At 42.0% G+C, this 17,407-nt stretch overlaps 1 protein-coding gene across 1 annotated transcript; it reads right to left on the reverse strand.

Moving 5' to 3' along the window:
* Positions 1-315: 315 nt before the first annotated feature.
* MBL1 (mannose binding lectin 1) lies at positions 316-5,097 on the reverse strand. Its single transcript, XM_001096399.5, has 5 exons — positions 4,890-5,097; positions 3,231-3,423; positions 2,363-2,479; positions 1,447-1,521; positions 316-772 (listed from the first exon to the last, which is right to left on the reverse strand). Exons 2-5 carry the CDS (start codon positions 3,412-3,414, stop codon positions 399-401), a joined length of 750 nt encoding a protein of 249 aa, XP_001096399.1. The 5' UTR covers positions 3,415-3,423; positions 4,890-5,097; the 3' UTR covers positions 316-398.
* Positions 5,098-17,407: the final 12,310 nt, after the last annotated feature.

Consider the following 17,407-nt stretch of genomic DNA (forward strand, 5'->3'; position numbering starts at 1 on the left):
ACTCTTGGGGAAAAGGAATAAGATCTCTCAGTGGCTGGAATCTACAGCCTGCTCTGACCCAGGTGTGGCCCCACTGGGTCTTTCTAGCGGGCTTCAGTGTCTTCACCATGAAATGAGAGGGTCAGATGTGGCCCTTTCCAGGGTGGACTCGACCCAGCGCTGTGCTCCTAGTGGGATGGGGGTGTCCTTTGCCATGTGCTGAACCAGAACCCTTGTGCCCCACAGCCAGCCTCTTCTTCTGTTCTCACCCCACAATCAAATATATCCCCTTCATTTTCCTCCCATCTACATGAAGGAAGGACTCAACACAGGGCAGAAGAAAACCAGTATTGAATTCTCTTCCAAAGCAGCAGAGAGAGCAATAGGGAGCCAAGAAGGGGGTTGAGGAACGTGCCTCTTCAGGCAGGAAACTCACAGACGGCGATGTAGGAGGCCGTGCAGGAGATGTCATTCCAGAGCCCATTGCTCAGGAGAATCACACAGTCCTCCCCTGAACCGTGGTCATTTGGCTCATCCTTCTTCCAGTTGCTGTAGGTCAGCCTCCCGCCCGTCACGTACATGAACTGGCCTTCGGTTGCCTCATCTGTGATGCCCAGGAAGGCAGTGTCTTTGGCCACATCCTGGATGGCCTTATTCTCCTCGGCATTCTTGGGGGCAGCCACCGTGGCCTGGAGCCCAGCACACAGAGCCTTCACTTCGGAGAAAGGCATCCGCTCACCGTTGGTCACGAAGAGCTTCTTCCCAGACATTTTCCCCAAGGAGAAGGCTTGCACTGAAACCACAAACGGTGAATGAGGCTGACTGGGTTTGGAGCCCAGCCCAGGACAGTAGGCAAGGAGTCTGAGTTCCCTGGGAAGTCAGATCTCTGAAAAATTGCCCTGTGCCCAGCAGCTCAGTCCAGAGCCTGGTCAGGAAGCAGACCTCAGCCGCAGAGCCTGGGAAGGGGCGTCCAGACCCCTGCAGACAGCCCAGACTCCCCTGGGATATCCCACCTTGAAAAAGCATCTGCTAAAACCTGCCCCAGCACAGGTGCACATAGGGAGACAGTCTTGGGCCCCACTGCAGGCTTGGGCACCAGGATAAGGAAGAGGCAGGGACAGACATCAGAGCACAGTAGATAACAAGGAAGGAGCACAGACTTTGGAGAGGACAGACCTCCATTCAAACCCTCCCCTGCCACTTGCCAGCTGTGTGACCTGAAATGAGTCACCAACACTTCCTGCACCTCGGTTTCCTCACCTGTCAATAAAGCAAGTTCAACAACCACAACTGAGGTTGCTGAGAGGATTGAATGGAACCATCTTATGGGAAAATGCCACCCAGCACAAGTCCTGGTGTAGAACAAGTGTCCATGAATTAGTTCCCCTCCCACCTCCTCCAAACCTAGAGTGCACTGAAGAAAAGAGTGAGAGCCAAGAACACATTATGGGCGGAGAGAAAGCTCACGCTTCTTCATGTGGTCCAGTTCTGATCTCAGGCTCTGTAGCTGTCTCTCTAAGTTGGCCAGCTTAGCCTCAGCAACTGCAAAGCAACAGGGAGAAGGTATTTATGGAGAAGACCTTAAGTTGGAGAGTGGAGCATTTTGAAAAAAACAAAGTGGCTTACTAAGAAGAACGCTTATTTGAGGAAAATAAGAAAGCAAAAGAAATAAAAGGGGGAAAATGACTACATTCCTGCTTCCCAGCTATACCTCTGCATCCCTTCACAACCCGGAACTTCAGGCCTGGACCCCTGTCTCCACATACAGCTTGCATATTGTCATATTGTAAGAATTCATAAGCAAATACTCAACTCATTACTCTTCTTTCTGAAAACTTTTCTTTGTCATTCATTTTCATTTCTCATTCCAGATACACTTTTTAATACCTTTATTATTTTGACAGACTGGTAGACAAATATGAATAAGTAGGTTGTCATTGTTCTTTTGTTCTTACTGAATTTGCTCCATTTTTCTCTGAACTAAGTTGCTGTGATGTTCCCCTTCACCCAGGGTTCGAAAAAGGCAGAACGTTTTCATGCCACTCTTGTGACAATGGACATAAACCCAATCCCCTAAAGGGCCTATTTCCTCCCTGGCACCCCGGAGGTGCACACTGGACTGTTTCCACTGAAGAAAAGCCAGGGCCCATCTGCTAAGGGGCCTGACGAGGGAATGGCCCTACATGGCTTGAACGTCTGCATCTGGGCACCTATGGGAGTCCCCTCAGGCCCCAAGTAAAGCTGAGAGGACTGGGGGCGCTGGGCCAGGATGCAAAGTTGTGCATCTTCCCATGAGGCAGCAGGAGAAGGGGACCTCCCAGCTGGCCCTCCAGCTCCTCAGGCCCGGGACCCCCAGGCCACCATGCTAAGGTATGCCCCTTACCTGAATTGTCCCCATGATCTCCTTTTTGTCCCCTTGGTCCTGGAATTCCAGGAGCCCCTGTGTTTCCTGGGGGCCCCGACTTCCCAGGAGGGCCCTGCAAACCTCTGAGCCCTTGACCTGTTGCAAGACAAAGGGAAGATGACCCAGTGACTGTCATTCTTTTTTTTTTTTTTTTCCAAAAAGCTCAATACTCCATTCACGTTTACCCCCGGAACAGCCAGTGAGCTAGTGATGTAACCCAAAAAAGGAAGACCCTCCTGCATCCCAGTAGAAGGCCTGCACCAAGGCCAGCTCCCTAAGCAGGTGGGACACCCCTCTGTAGGGACAACCACACACCCCCAGTTCCTGTGTGGAAATATGGGATCCTGGAGAGTCAGCGAGCAGCTTTGTTTTGGAGATAATGGTATTTTACAGGGATTGTTCTGAGTGTAGCTTGGGTCCTGATGAAAGGGGAACCTTAAGCCGGGTGAGGTGGCTCACGCCTGTAATCCCAGCACTTTGGGAGGCCGAGGTGGGTGGATCACGAGGTCAGGAGATCAAGATCATCCTGGTTAACACGGTGAAACACCGTCTCTACTAAACATATAAAAAAAATTAGCCAAGCGTGGTGGCGGGTGCCTGTAGTCCCAGCTACTCGGGAGGCTGAGGCAGGAGAATGGCGTGAACCCGGGAGGTGGAGGTTGCAGTGAGCGGAGATTGCGCCACTGCACTCCAGCCTGGGCGACAGAGCGAGACTCCATCTCAAAAAAAAAAAGGGGAGCCTCCCCAAGTCTGTGCTTTAACCCTTGTGTGGCAGGCTCAAGCACAGATTTGCTTGAACACCTGCTGGAGGTGGAGATTTAGGAAGCCACAGAAACCTGTCCCAGACCTGGCTCTCCCTTTTCCCCCTTGGGTCCATCTCGCCCATCTCTGCCTGGGGTGCCATTGGTGACGGGGATGCCACAGGTAATCACAGAGCAGGTCTTCTGGGCATCCTCACAGGCTTTTGTTTCGGAGCAGGAAGCTGTCACCACAGACAGGAGAAGGACAGGGAATGACGGAAACAGGAACATGGTCCTTACCTTGAAATGAAGAAAGTGAAGGAAGGGAATTTCATCCCATCTGATTTAAATAGCATTTGCTACCCACTGTGGTGTGCTGGACCCTGTGCTGGGGACAGTGGACACAGAGGGAACCATCACAACCCCTGGCTGTGAATGACTTTCAGGCTACTAGGGAGACGGGTGGGTAAAAAATGTGAGAGTTAGATCAGTGCTAAAACAAAGGCAGGTGCAAGATGAACACGAGCCTATTCTCCCTGGGATCCCAGAGCTCCTGCCAGCACAAATCTTAACAGGTAGGCACCTCCTATTCGACAGCCCACAGGGCTCGAGGATTATCCATGAGCCCTGTGTCCAGTGGTCCAGACAAAGGTGAAGAGACCTCATTGCCTGTGTGAGCTTTGGCCCCTGGATTGCTCGGATTTCTTTCTAAAGTGCTAAAGGAGCCATGGTTTCCTTCTTCCTTTCCTATGGAAGGAAAGAACTGTACTCAGACTGGGGCAGGAGACTTGAGGTCCCACAAGGTCCATCTCTTGGCTGGACTTGGTTGATGATATCCACTCTCTCATTTCCTATAAAACTTCTGATTGACATGGTGGGGCTCCAGCTGTCCTCAGAGCAGCCCCTGTTTCCCCAGCTGCTTCTTGACAGTCTTGCATAATGTCTATTTTGTGACAGGCACTTCCTGTGGGATTGGGACCTAGAGTGCCCTGAGGCAGGATTCTAACCTTCAAAATGGGAACTTTTTTGGTGATTGATCCTGTCCAGATGAGACTTCTCTTGGTTTGAGATCTTCCACTGAGAGGCCATTTCACCACCAGGCTCTGAAATTTCTGCTCAGCCTGAGTCTGGAGGGATTCAGCTCCTGCTCCCCATCCTGAAGGTTGCCCAGATGCCCCCCCAGCTCTGTGCCCCTACCCAGCCATCAGAGTCTCTTTGAGCCTTTGTCCAGGTTGGCCTGTCCTCCAGGACACTTGGCAGCCGGGACCCCATGGGACTCTCCCTCTGCTCTGCTCCAGCCTCAAATCCCAATGTCCTGACTCTTGCTGCCCAACACTGCATCTGCCTTTGCTATCCCAGCCACAGTCCCTTAACCCTTCCCTTCCTCCAGGACACAGTGAGAGATGCCCAGTTGGAAGGGAACTTTTGTGGTCATGTCCTTCTCCAACTTTCCTCTTTATATCATCTTTGTCTTTTTTTAAAAATCTCTCCTGTTGGTGCCGAATTGGCACTGGATGCCACAGTCAAGGCTTGTACCTGTCACTGGCATGCACATACCACTTCTATTCTTCACTTTGGCAAAAACCACCCTTTAGTTTGCTGATGGCCAAGTGGATACAGGAAGCTCCCACTTGCTTGGGCCAGAGGGAAAGAGAGGCCCCAGGTGGACCTGATGACCACCCCCAAACCCCTACCTCACCAGGATTCAGTCAAGAAGCCAGTCTCTTGGCCCAGGCCCCTACTTCTTTCCTCCAGAAATGACTTACTAGGGCTTCCTTGGAGCCTGGAGTTAGTGGCAGGGAAGCTGGTCCTCCAGCCCAGGCCTCTGACAGGTGCCTCAGCGATGTCCAATCTAATAAGTGTGGTGACCAGGTACAGGGCTGGATTGGCCTTCAACCCCAGATTAATAATCAACCATCCCTAGAGCTACTGTGTCCTGGGCAGCTCTCCAGGGCTGCTGGCAGGGTCTCTAGCACAACACTGGGCAGCTCTCTACATTAGTGCCCTAACCACCCCCCTACTACTTCCTCTCAGGCATCCATCTCTATGACTCAGCGCCTCTGAGCTTTCAGAGTCACAGGTTCCCAGGGTAGTTTTCTTCAGATATTTATTTTCAGAAGAAGAATGCATAGATTTTCCACCAGACAAATGCATGCACACACACATACACACACATGCACACAAACACCCACATGTGTACACATCTTTGTATCAGTTGATTGAACTACTTCCATTTGTGTTTTGTTTATTATAGGGCTAGGGTGGAGAGACTAAACACCCCTAGCACTGAGTCACTTCCTTCCTCTCTTCTCATTTAGAATGTTTGTCAAATGTCTTCTTTGGGCATCTAGGCACACAGGGCCAGGCACAAGGGGAAGGGGTATTTGCAGCTGACTTCAATCCAAAGCCGAATGTGGGTGTTGGCGCTCGCTGCTCCCTCTGTCCAGATATCTCCTTGTATCTTTGTTTACTAGTGGCATATTGATTGACCACCAACCACTCCCCATCCTTGTAGAATGAGAAGCTCATGAGAACAGGGGTCTTGTTCCCTAGCTGTTGTTTCTCCACCGAGAAGAGTGCCTGGAAACAGAATCAATGCTCAGTAAACATTTGTGGAACAAATGAATCCTCCAGCAGCATGTCCTCAAATCAGCCCTCTTCTCTCTGACTGGAGCTACCATCTGTGCCCCCTTTACCCGTGACCTCACTTTTCTAGGGCAGGAGCTGTACTCAGTTCACATCTCTGTCCCCAGGGTGCAATCCAGGGCTGAGCACAGAGGAGGATTTGGTACAAGGATGAAGAGAGAGGCAGAGACTTAGACCATCTGTGCTCATCCAGGCCTGAATTTCCAGAAGTGTCCAGTTCTTGTCACCAGAGGCTGGTCAAGCCATTCAGGTCCCGGATGTGAGCTTTAATGCTTGCCTTCCTCCAAACTCACACCCAGTCTTTGAAATGCTTCATGTCACCAAATAACTTCAGAGGTTTGTTTTTCCCAGGTGGGGAGTGAGGTGGGTCACTTCCCTATGACTCTGCCTGGTGATGGGGATTTTGGTTTCTCAAGGGTCCTCACCCTGTGTACTCATGTCATCAGGCCCCATCCAGTGGCCCTCTGGTTCCTATTCAGGGGGCCTTCCAGGCATCAAGAGGTGCTTCAATGGTAAATAAGATCCCTCTCAAGGCTGTGTCTCCTGATGCCATTGACACAATGCTGAGGGGCCCATAGGCCCAGAAGACAAAGGACTTTCAATTCACACAGCAAATAGGCAGATCTCCCAGGAAGGTGGGAAAGTGGAACTGACAGATTTGCATTGAGCCGGGATCCTAACTGTGTGCAGACTTAGAGAAAGGGTGGTTCTGAGTGGGCAGAGGGTAGGCAGGAGGTAAATACACCTAGGAGCAAAGAAACCTGAGAAAACCTGGATTCTGGAGGAGACGAGTTTCTCCCCCAAGGATGTGTACCCATAGGTCTGTCCTGTCATAGACTCAGAGGTGAATTTATGCTGCTCTTATGACTATGACTGAATTTTGTTATTTATGTCAAGATGAAAAATTATGTTTCCAGTGTCTCAGCGCAGCATGATCTCCTGCATTGTGGAGACATAAACTCAGTGGAGAACCACACCCACAGCCCAGGCACCTCAGTGGTGTCTCAGATGGAGGCCAGGCAGATTTGAGTTCATGATGGGACAATTATCAAATACAGTAGGGGATAAGCAGAGTGAGAGCTGATAGAAATGACAAGCCTCAGAAATAGCCCTCCAAGGAGTGTGGACCCTACATGACAGATAAATTAATATGCACTTCAAAAGAGGGTATAATGAAGGAATAAATGAGAATTATGTAATTCAATTAATAGACTAGAATTAAAAATACTATAGAGCTAATAAAATTGAATACTGGTTCTTTGTCAGAGACATAAACTTAGCAAATATGGTTGTGGTCATTTGGGTTGTTTCCGCCTTGTTGTAAAATTGCATCTCAGGCCCTTTGCCATAGGACTTCGTAAAGGCTCCCACTAGAGTGTGAGAAGTAAATACTCCAGTCCCTTTGCTGTTTGGTGTGGCCATGTGACCATGAGCTACAACGAAGCTTTATGTGTGCTTACAGGTTTGATATGGCTTTTGTGTTTCTTTCCCAATCATGGGTAGTGTATATCCTGGAAAGTTACATGGAACAGACATGAACTCATCTGAAAGTCTGGAGTCCAGCTGACTGCTGCTGAGTCCAGGCTTGCTCAGCTGAAACCAGCCAAAACTCAACAAACTGGAAGATACAGAGCAGGAAATAAAAACGTTTATTGTTGCAAGCCCTGAGAGGGAGATTTACTATTGTGTTAGCTGACTGATACAATATCAATGATTAATAGAAAAGGTATAAGAAATTAACAAATCAGGAAGGAAAAGGGATTATTATACTAATATAGATAGTACTAACATTATAAAATTATACCATCTACAGTAGATTTTATAGCAATATATTAGAAAACTAGTTAAAATACATAATATTATAAGAAAGTTTATAATTGCTTACTTTGGCCCTAGAAGTGTTAGAATAATGAATATATTATTGTATCACATAAAATATTAAAATGGAAGTCAAAAATTATCAACCATTTCTCCATCAACAAAATGGTTTTAAGGTGAGTTGTAGCAAATCTTCAGAGAAAAGATAATTTCTCTGTTATAGAAATGGTTTGTGTCTACAGCTACTTAGCTAACATGATTAGCCGAATATGTAACACAGAATGCATAAGGACAGAAAAATAGAAAGGAACTCTCAGCCAACCTAATCTGTTAAGTACAGATGCAAAAATACAATGTAAAAAATAGCTATTAAGACCAGCAATGTATTTATGGTTAATAGAAGTCTCTGGAATATGATTTCCTACATTCATTAGCCCATGAATTAACTGCATAATATTTGGTAAATCACTTTGACCTCTATATGCCTCAATATTCTTATTTGTAAATTTGAAAGAATGATAGCAGCTATAAAATAGGGTTAATGAGGATTACATGAGTTAATACTAGTGCCCGGTCCATAGTCTGTGTAATGAGTGTATCAAGCATCAGACCAAATAGGGTATATCAGAGGAATGCAAGGATAGTTCAACATCAAAAAATAATGTAAATCACTAATTTAATAAAGAGCAGGTTTCATTAAGAGCCTAAATTTATATCTCTCAGATCTTGGAACTTGGAGTTCTTTTGTTCTCAAAACTAATATGTAGTCTCAAAACTCTTGTCATTGACAGGCATTTAGGTTGATTCCATCTCCTTGCTATTGTGAATAGTGCTGCAATGAACATTCACATGCATGTGTCTTTATGGTAGAATGATTTGTATTCCTCTGGGTATATACCCAGTAATGAGATTGCTGAGTCAAATAGTATTTTTCATTCTTTTTTTTTTTTTACATTTCATAAGTATAATTCATAAATAAATACTTCATAATTTCTGGTTTGATCCCCCAGAAAGATACAATAATTCTAAATATGTATGTACTTACAAATATGGCCTCAAAACATATAAAGAAACAATTGACAGAATTATAAGAAAAAGCAGACAAATCCACAATCATGTGGAAGATTTTCATACAACTTTCTTATTAACTGATAGACCAAGCTGACACAAAAATCAGTAGATGATAAAATATTGGGAAGATACACTTAAAAACCTGAATTACTTGACATACATAGAACACTGCACCCCAAAATTCAAGGGTAGATACTATTTTTATGAAACATTAATAAAAATTGAGCATATGCTGGGATATTAAAGCAAGTTTCAACAAATTTCAAAAAACGTTCCCTTACCACAGAACAATTATTCTGTATATCAATGATAAAAGGATACTTTGAAAATCTCTATATATTTAAGAGGAAAATTAAGAAGTATGCTTCTAAATAACCTGTAGGCCAAAAAAAGCCATTCTAATAGAAATTAGAAAATACTGTAACTGAATAATCATGAATAATTAAGTATCAAAACATATAAGATCAACTAGAGCTGCACTTGGAGGAAAATTTACAACCTTTCTACATTTTAGAAAAGAAGAATACTGAAAATCATTAATCTAATACCCATTTCAAAATGTTAGAAAAATAAGGCAAGTTAAGCCCAAAGAAAACAGAAGAAAATAATGAAGAGCATGCAGCCATAAAAAATAACCAAATCACATCCTTAGCAGCAACATGGATGTAGCTGGAGGCCATTATCCTAAGCAAATTAAGACAGAGATAGAAAACCAAATACTGCATGTTCTCACCCAGAAATGGGAACTAAACACTGGATTCACATGGACAAGAAGATAGGAGCAATAAACACTGTGGATTCCAAAAGAGGGGAAGGAGGGAGGAATGCAAGGGTTGAAGAACCACCTATTGAGTATTATGTTTATTTCCTGGGTGATGGGATCACTAGGAGCCCCAACCTCAGCATCATACAATATACCTGTGTAACAAACCTGCACATGTACTTCCTGAATCTGAACTAATAATAATGAGCAGAAATTAATGAAATAAAATAAAATGCAACAGAAGGGATAAACCGACAAGTTTGTTCTTAGAAAAGACCAAAAGAATGGATACATTTTGATGAGCTTGATAAAGAGGAAAAAAGAGAAGTCACAAATAACCAATATCAGGAACGATGAGGAGTCTAACACTACATATCCTATAGACATAAAGATCATAAAATGATAATACAAATAACTTTATGCCAGTCAATTTGAAAATGTATAGGAACTGGATAAACTAGAAAAATATCAATTCCAAAACGTACACAAGAAGACGTACAAAAATCTAAGTAGTTTTCTGCATAGATTTATAAATTCAATCTATAATTATGTCTTCATCAGTGAATTTTACAAATAATTTAAGAAATTGTTCTAATCTCACAAAAAATCCTCCAGAAAATAGAAAAAAATTTTAAAATTTTTATTTTTTGAGACCAAAATGATCTCAATACAAAAATGTGACAAGGAAAATACAAAAAAGGAATATCACAGGTCAGTCTCACTCATAATGCAAAAATCCTATGATGTACATAGATAAAAATTTCCTGAGCAAATTATTTGTTTTTTTGCATATATTTCTAAATTATACTTTAAGTTCTGGGATACATGTGCAGATCGTCAGATTTGTTACATAGGTATACACGGGCCATTGTGGTTTGCTGCACCCATCAACTCATCATCTACACTAGGTATTTTTCCTGATGCTATCCCTCCCATAGCCCCCAACCCCTGACAGGTACCAGTGTGTGATGTTCCCCTCCCTTTGTCCATGTGTTCTCATTGTTCAGCTCTAACTTATGAGTGAGAACATGCATTGTTTGGTTTTCTGTTCTTGTGTTAGTTTGCTGAGAATGATGGTTTCCAGCTTCATCCATGTCCCTGTGAGGGACAGGAACTTATCCTTTTTTATGGCTGCATAGTATTACATGGTGCATATGTGCCACATTTCTAAATCCAGTCTATTATTCATGGTCATTTGGGTTGGTTCCAAGTCTTTGCTATTGTGAACAGTGCTGCAATAAACATACGTGTGCACGTGTCTTTATAGCAGAATGATTTATGTACATTTGAGTATGTACCCAGTAACGGGATTGCTGGGTCAAATGGTATTTCTGGTTCTAGATCCTTGAGGAATCACCACACTGTCTTCCACAATGGTTGAACTGATTTACACTCCCACCAACAGTGTAAAAGTTTTCCTATTTCTCCACATCCTCTCCAGCATCTCTTGTTTTCTGACTTAATGATCACCATTCTAACTGGTGTAAGATGGTATATCATCGTGGTTTTGATATGCATTTCTCTAATGACCAGTGATGATGAGCTTTTTTTCATATGTTTTTTGGCTGCAAGAACTGCCACACTGTTTTTCACAATAGTTGAACTAATTTACACTCTAACCAACAGTGTATAAACATTTTATTTTCTCTGCAACCTCATCAGCAATTGTTATTTTTTGACCTTTTAATAATAGCTATTCTGACTGGTGTGAGATGTCATCTCATTGTGGTTTTGATTTGTATTTTTAATAATTAGTGATATCGAGATTTTTTTCATATGCTTATTGGCTGCGTGTATGTCTTATTTTGAAAAGTGTCTGTTCATGTTCTTTGTTCAGTTTTTAATGCTTTTTTCTTGTAAATTTGCTTAAGTTTTTATAGATGCTGAAAATGGGAGAAATATTTTCTCCCATTCTGTATGTTGTTTGTTTACTCTGTTGATAGTTTCTTTTGCTGTGCAGAAGCTGTTAAGTTTAATTTGATCCCATTTGTCAATTTTTGCTTTCATTGCATTGCTTTTGTTGTGTTTGCCATGAAATCTTTGCCTGTTCCTATGTCCAGAATGGTATTGCCTAGGTTGTCTTCCAGGGTTTTCATAGTTTTGGGTTTTACATTTGAGTCTTTAATCCATCTTGAGCTGATTTTTGTATGTGGTATAAAAAAGGGGTCCAGTTTCAATCTTCTGCATATGCCAGCACCATTTATTGAATAGGAAGTCTTTTCTTCATTGCTGGTTTGTTTTTGTTTTAGTTTTGTTGAGAATCAGATGGTTGTAGTAGTGCAGCCTTATTTCTGGGCTCTCTATTCCATTCCCTTGGTCTATGGGTCTGTTTTTGTACTAGTACCATGCTGTTTTGGTTACTGCAGCCCTGTGGTATAGATTGAGGTTTGGGTAATGTGATGCCTCCAGCTTTGTTCTCTTTTTTGGTTCCATATGAATTTTAAAATAGTGTTTTACAGTTGTGTGAAGAATGTCATTGGTAGTTTGATATGAATAGCATTGAATTTGTAAAACGCTTTGGAGAGTATGGCTATTTTAATGGTATTGATTCTTTCTACTCAGAGCAGGGATGTTTTTTCATTTGTTGGTGTCATTTGTGATTTATTTGAGCAGTGTTTTGTAATTCTTATTGTAGAGATCTTTCACTTCCTTGGTTAGCTGTATTGCTAGGTATTTTATTCTTTTTGTGGCAATTGTGAACAGGATCACATTCCTGATTTGACTTTTGGCTTGTCTTTTGTTGGTGTATATAGGAATGCTAGGGATTTTTTATGTTGATTTTGTATCTTGAAATTTTGCTGAAGTTGTTTTCAGCTGAAGAAGGTTTTGGGCCAGGATTATAGGGTTTTCTAGACATAAAATTATATTACAAAGACTCAATGAAAAATTTCAATGAGTCTCTTCAAAAATTTATAGGTTCTCCTGGCCCCTATAAAAAGGGAATATAAACATATAAATGGCATAAAGAGATATACAAAATTTCTACTGTTTGTAAATAGAAACATATACTTATAAAATGTAACAGAATCAGTTATATTAGAAGTACTGGGGGGAAATGAGGTTCCAAAAAGATGGTAGGGTATAAGATCAACAAATAATATATCAAGAGTTTTTCTTACAAACCAGCAATAATTAATTTAGAATATAATAAAATGGTATAGTAACAATAGAAAATTAAACCATAAAGTAAGTAAAAATAAATCTAAAAAGAAACGAAAAGATCGCTGATTAGAAGGAGCTATGGTTCTCAGCACTCACAGAGAGGAATGAAAAGGGCGAGTGAATACAGCACCTGAAATTGAAATATCCAGATAGTCACATTGGGACTGTTCAGGGAAATAACTTGACCCACAGACAAGGAAGGAAAGCAGTGTGGGACAATGGCCCACCCAGGAGTGACACAGAGCCAAGGGAACCCCCACCCCCAGCCAAGGGAAGTGGTATGTGATTGTATGACCCCAGGAAAGCACTGTTCTCCCACAGATCTTTGTAACCCACTGATCAGGAGATCCCTTCATGAGCCCATGCCAGGTCTGACACACAGAGCTGTGTGCAGTCTTGGTAGAGCAGCTACTCTTGCACACACAGAGACCCAGGAGTTTCATATGCCATAGCCCCAGGATCTCCAAAAAATGTGTCTGCAACTCAGAGGTACAAAGGTGGGAGGTCCGCATATACCCCTAGAAAGGGGGCAAAATCCAGGGAGCCTGAGCAGCCTCATTCCATGGGCTCCACTTCCATGGTACCTGCAAGACAATGCCCACTGGCTTGGAATTCCAGACAACCACCAGTAACAGGGTGGAGCCTGCCTGAGACAGAATGGAGCCCCGGGGAAGAGGGTTGACTCAGACCTTTCAGTCTATGGGCTTTGGAGAGTCCAAACAGTCCAGACAAGAAAGAATCCCCCCAGTAGCACAATGTAGTAGCTTTGACAGATGGTGGCCAGAGTGCTTATTTTAGTGGGGGACCCGATCCATTTCTCCTCACTTGGCGGGACCTCCCAGCCAGGCCCTCCAGCCACTCCCGCTGGCACATATTATGGACAGAGATCTGATCTCTCCCTGGGACCACCTTCACTGGTGATACCTCCAGGTATGGGAAGAACTGAGGCAACTAGGGTCTGCAGCAGCCTCCTAGCAAACCACAGCAACCCTGTGGAAGTTAGGCAGACTGTTAAAAGAAATACAAACAGACAGAAAACAACAACAACAACAACGAAAAACAACAAAAACCCCATCCAAAGGTCAGCAACCTCAAAGATCAAACGTAGATAAGCCAACAAAGTTTAGAAAGAATCAATGCGGAAATGCTGAAAACTCAAAAAGCCAGAGTGCCCCTTTTTCTCCAAATGACTGCAACACCTCCCAGCAAGGGCTCAGAACTGGGCTGAGGCTGAGATGTCTGAAATGATAGAAGTAGGCCTCAAAAGGTGAGTAATAGCAAACTTTGCAGAGCTAAAGGAGCATGTTGCAATCCAATGCAAAGAAGCTAAGAATCTTGATAAAACCATAGGGAACTGACAGCCAAAACAGTCAATTTTGAGAGGAACATAACCAACCTGTTAGAGTTGAAAAATACACTGCAAGAACTTCACAGTGCAATTACAAGTATTAATAGCAGAATAGACCAAACAGAGGAAAGAATCTCAGAACTGGAAAACTTGCTTTCTGAATTAAGACAGGCAGACAAAAATAGAGACAAAAGAATGAAAAGAAATGAACAAAGCCTACAAGAAATATGGAATTATGTAAAGAGACTGAATCTATCACTGATTGGGGTACCTGAAAGTGATGGGGAAAATGGAACCAAGTTGGAAAATGTGCTTCAGGATATCATCCAGGAGAAATTCCCCAACCTAGCAAGACAGGCTAATATTCAAATTAAGGAAATACAGAGAACCCCAGTAAGATACTCCATGAGAAGATCATTTCCAAGATATAATAATCAGATTCTCCAAGGTCATAATGAAAGAAAAAATGTTAAGAGCAGCCTGAGAGAAAGGACAGGTCACCTGCAAAGGGAAGTCCATCAGACTAACTGTGACTCTCTTAGTGGAAACACTACAGGTCAGAAAAGATTGGGGGCCAACAGTCAACTTTCTTAAAAAAAAGAATTTCCAACCCAGAATTTCATATCTGGCCAAACTAAGCTTCATAAACGAAGGAGAAATAAAATTCTTTTCAGACAAGAAAATGCTGAGGGAATTCATCATGACCAGACCTGCTTTGCAAGAGCTCCTGAAGGAAGCACCAAATATGGAAAAGAAAACTGTTATCAGCCACTGCAAAAACACACTGAAGTACATAGAGCAGAGACACTATGAAGCAACCACATAAACAAGTCTGCAAAATAAGCAGCTAGCATCATCATGACAGAATCAGATCCACACATATCAATACTATTCTTAAATGTAAATGGAGTAAATGACCCCAATTAAAAGACACAGAATGGCAAGCTGGATAAAGAATTAAGAGCAGTCACTATGTTGTCTTCAAGAGACCCATCTCACATGCAAAGACACACATAGGCTCAAGATAAAGAGATGGAGGAAAATTAACCAAGCAAATGAAAAACAGAAAAAAGCAGGGGCTGCAATCGTAGTTTCTGACAAAACAGACTTTAAACCTGCAAAGATAAAAAAAGACAAAGAAGAGCCTTACATAGTGGTAAAGAGTTCAATTCAACAAGAAGAGATAACTATTCTAAATATATATGTGCCCAATACAGGTGCACTCAGATTCATAAAGCAAGCTCTTGGAGACATTCAAAGAAACTTAGACTCCCACACATAATAGTGGGAGACTTTAACACCCCATTAACAATATTAGATAGATCATTGAGACAAAAAATTAACAAAGATATTCAGGATCTGAACTCAGCTCTGGATGAAGTGGACCTGTAAGATGTCTACAGAACTCTCCACCCCCAACCAACAGAATATACATTCTTCTCATTGACACATCATACTCACTCTAAAATTGATCACATAATTGGAAGTAAAACACTCCTCAACAAATGAAAAAGAACTGACATAATAACAAACAATCTCTCAGACAATAATACAATCAAATTAGAACTCGAGATGAAGAAATTCACTCAAAACCACACAACTACATAGAAATTGAAAAACTTGCTCTTGTATGACTCTTGGATAAATAATGAAATTAAGGCAGACATCAAGAACTTCTTTGAAACTAATGAAAACAAAGATACAATGTACCAGAATCCCTGGGACACAGCTAAAGCAGTGATAAGAGGGAAATTTATAGCATTAAATGCCCACATTAAAAAACTAGAAAGTTAACAACCTAACATCACAACTAAAAGAACTAGAGAACTAAGAGCAAATAAACCCCAAAGCTAGCAGAAGACAAGAAATGACCAAGATCAGAGCAGAACCGAAGGACATAGAGACACGAAAAACCTTAAAAATATAAACAAATCCAGGAGGTGGATTTTTGAAAAAATTTATAAAATAGATAGATCACTAGCTAGACTGATAAAGAAGAAAAGAGAAGATTCAAATAGACAAAATCAGAAATGATAAGGGGGATATCACCACTGACCCCACAGAAATACAACCAACCATCAGAGATCTATGCACCTCTATGCATATAAACTAGAAAATCTAGAAGAAATGGATAAATACGTCCTGAACATATATGCCCTCCCAAGAGTGAACTAGGAAGAAAGGGAATCCCTGAATAGACCAATAATGAGTTCTGAAGTTGAGGCAGTAATAAATAGCCTGCCAACCAAAAAAATCCCAGGACCAGATGGAGTCACAGCTTAATTCTACCAGAAGTACAAAGAAGAGCTGGTACCATTCCTACTGAAACTCTTCCAAAAAATTGAAAGAAGGAACTCTTCTTTAACTCATTCTGTGAGGCCAGCATCATTTTGATACCAAAACCTGGCAGAGATACAACAAAAAAGAAAACTTCAGACCAATATTCTTGATGAACACTGATGCAAAAGTCCTTTACAAAATGCTGGCAAACTGAATCAAGCAACACATCAAAAAGCTTATCCACCACAATCAAGTAAACTTCATCCCTAGGATGCAAGGTTGGTTCCACATACGCAAATCAATAAAAGTGATTCATCACATAAACAAAACTGAAGACAAAAACCACATGATTATCTCAATAGATGCAAAAAAAGCCTTTGATAAAATTAAACATCCCTTTATGTTAAAAACTCTCAGGAAACTAGGTATTGAAGGAACATACCTCAATATAATAAGAGCCATATATGACAAGCCCACAGCCAATATTATACTGGATGGGCAAAAGCTGGAAGCACTCCCCTTGAAAACCAGCAAAGACGAAGATGCCCTTTCTCACCACCCCTATTTGTGTATTGGAAGTTCTGGCAGGGCAATCAGGAAAGATAAATAAATAAAGAATATTCAAATAGGAAGAAAGGAAGTCAAACTATCTTTGTTTGCAGATGACATGATCCTGTATCTAGAAAACCCCATGGTCTCAGCCCAAAAACTTCTTGAGCTGATAAGCAACTTCAGCAAAGACTCAAGATACAAAATCAATGTGCAAAAATCAGTAGCATTCCTATACACCAATGACAGGCAAGCTAAGAGCCAAATCATGAATGAACTGCCATTCACAATTGCCACAAAAAGAATAAAATACTTAGAATACAGCTGACAAGGGAAGTGAAGAATCTCTTCAAGGAGAACAACAAACCACTGCTCAAAGAAATAAGAGATGACACAAACAAATGGAAAAACATTCCATGCTGATGGATAGAAAGAATCAATATCATGAAAATGGTCATACTGCCCAAAGCAATTTGTAGGTTCAATGCTATTCCCATTAAACTACCATTGACAAGCTTCACAAAATTAGAGAAAACTATTTTAAAACTCATATGGAACCAAGAAAGAGCATGAATAGCTAAGACAATCCTAAACAAAAAGAACAAAGCTGGAGGCATCATGCTACCTGACTTCAAACTATACTACAA

This window comes from Macaca mulatta, chromosome 9, assembly GCF_049350105.2.
Source record: "Macaca mulatta isolate MMU2019108-1 chromosome 9, T2T-MMU8v2.0, whole genome shotgun sequence".
NCBI lineage: Eukaryota > Metazoa > Chordata > Mammalia > Primates > Cercopithecidae > Macaca > Macaca mulatta.

What these genes read in the sequence shown, in the direction of transcription:
- MBL1 (XM_001096399.5), bottom strand. Translation starts at nt 3,414, where the DNA reads ATGTTCCTGTTTCCGTCATTCCCTGTCCTTCTCCTGTCTGTGGTGACA. An exon ending in GGGGGAAAAGGGAGAGCCAG is followed by an intron (nt 2,480 to 3,230) that starts GTCTGGGACAGG and finishes GTCTTGCAACAG; the next exon opens with GTCAAGGGCTCAGAGGTTTG. An exon ending in ACTGGACCACATGAAGAAGC is followed by an intron (nt 773 to 1,446) that starts GTGAGCTTTCTC and finishes TTGTGGTTTCAG; the next exon opens with TGCAAGCCTTCTCCTTGGGG.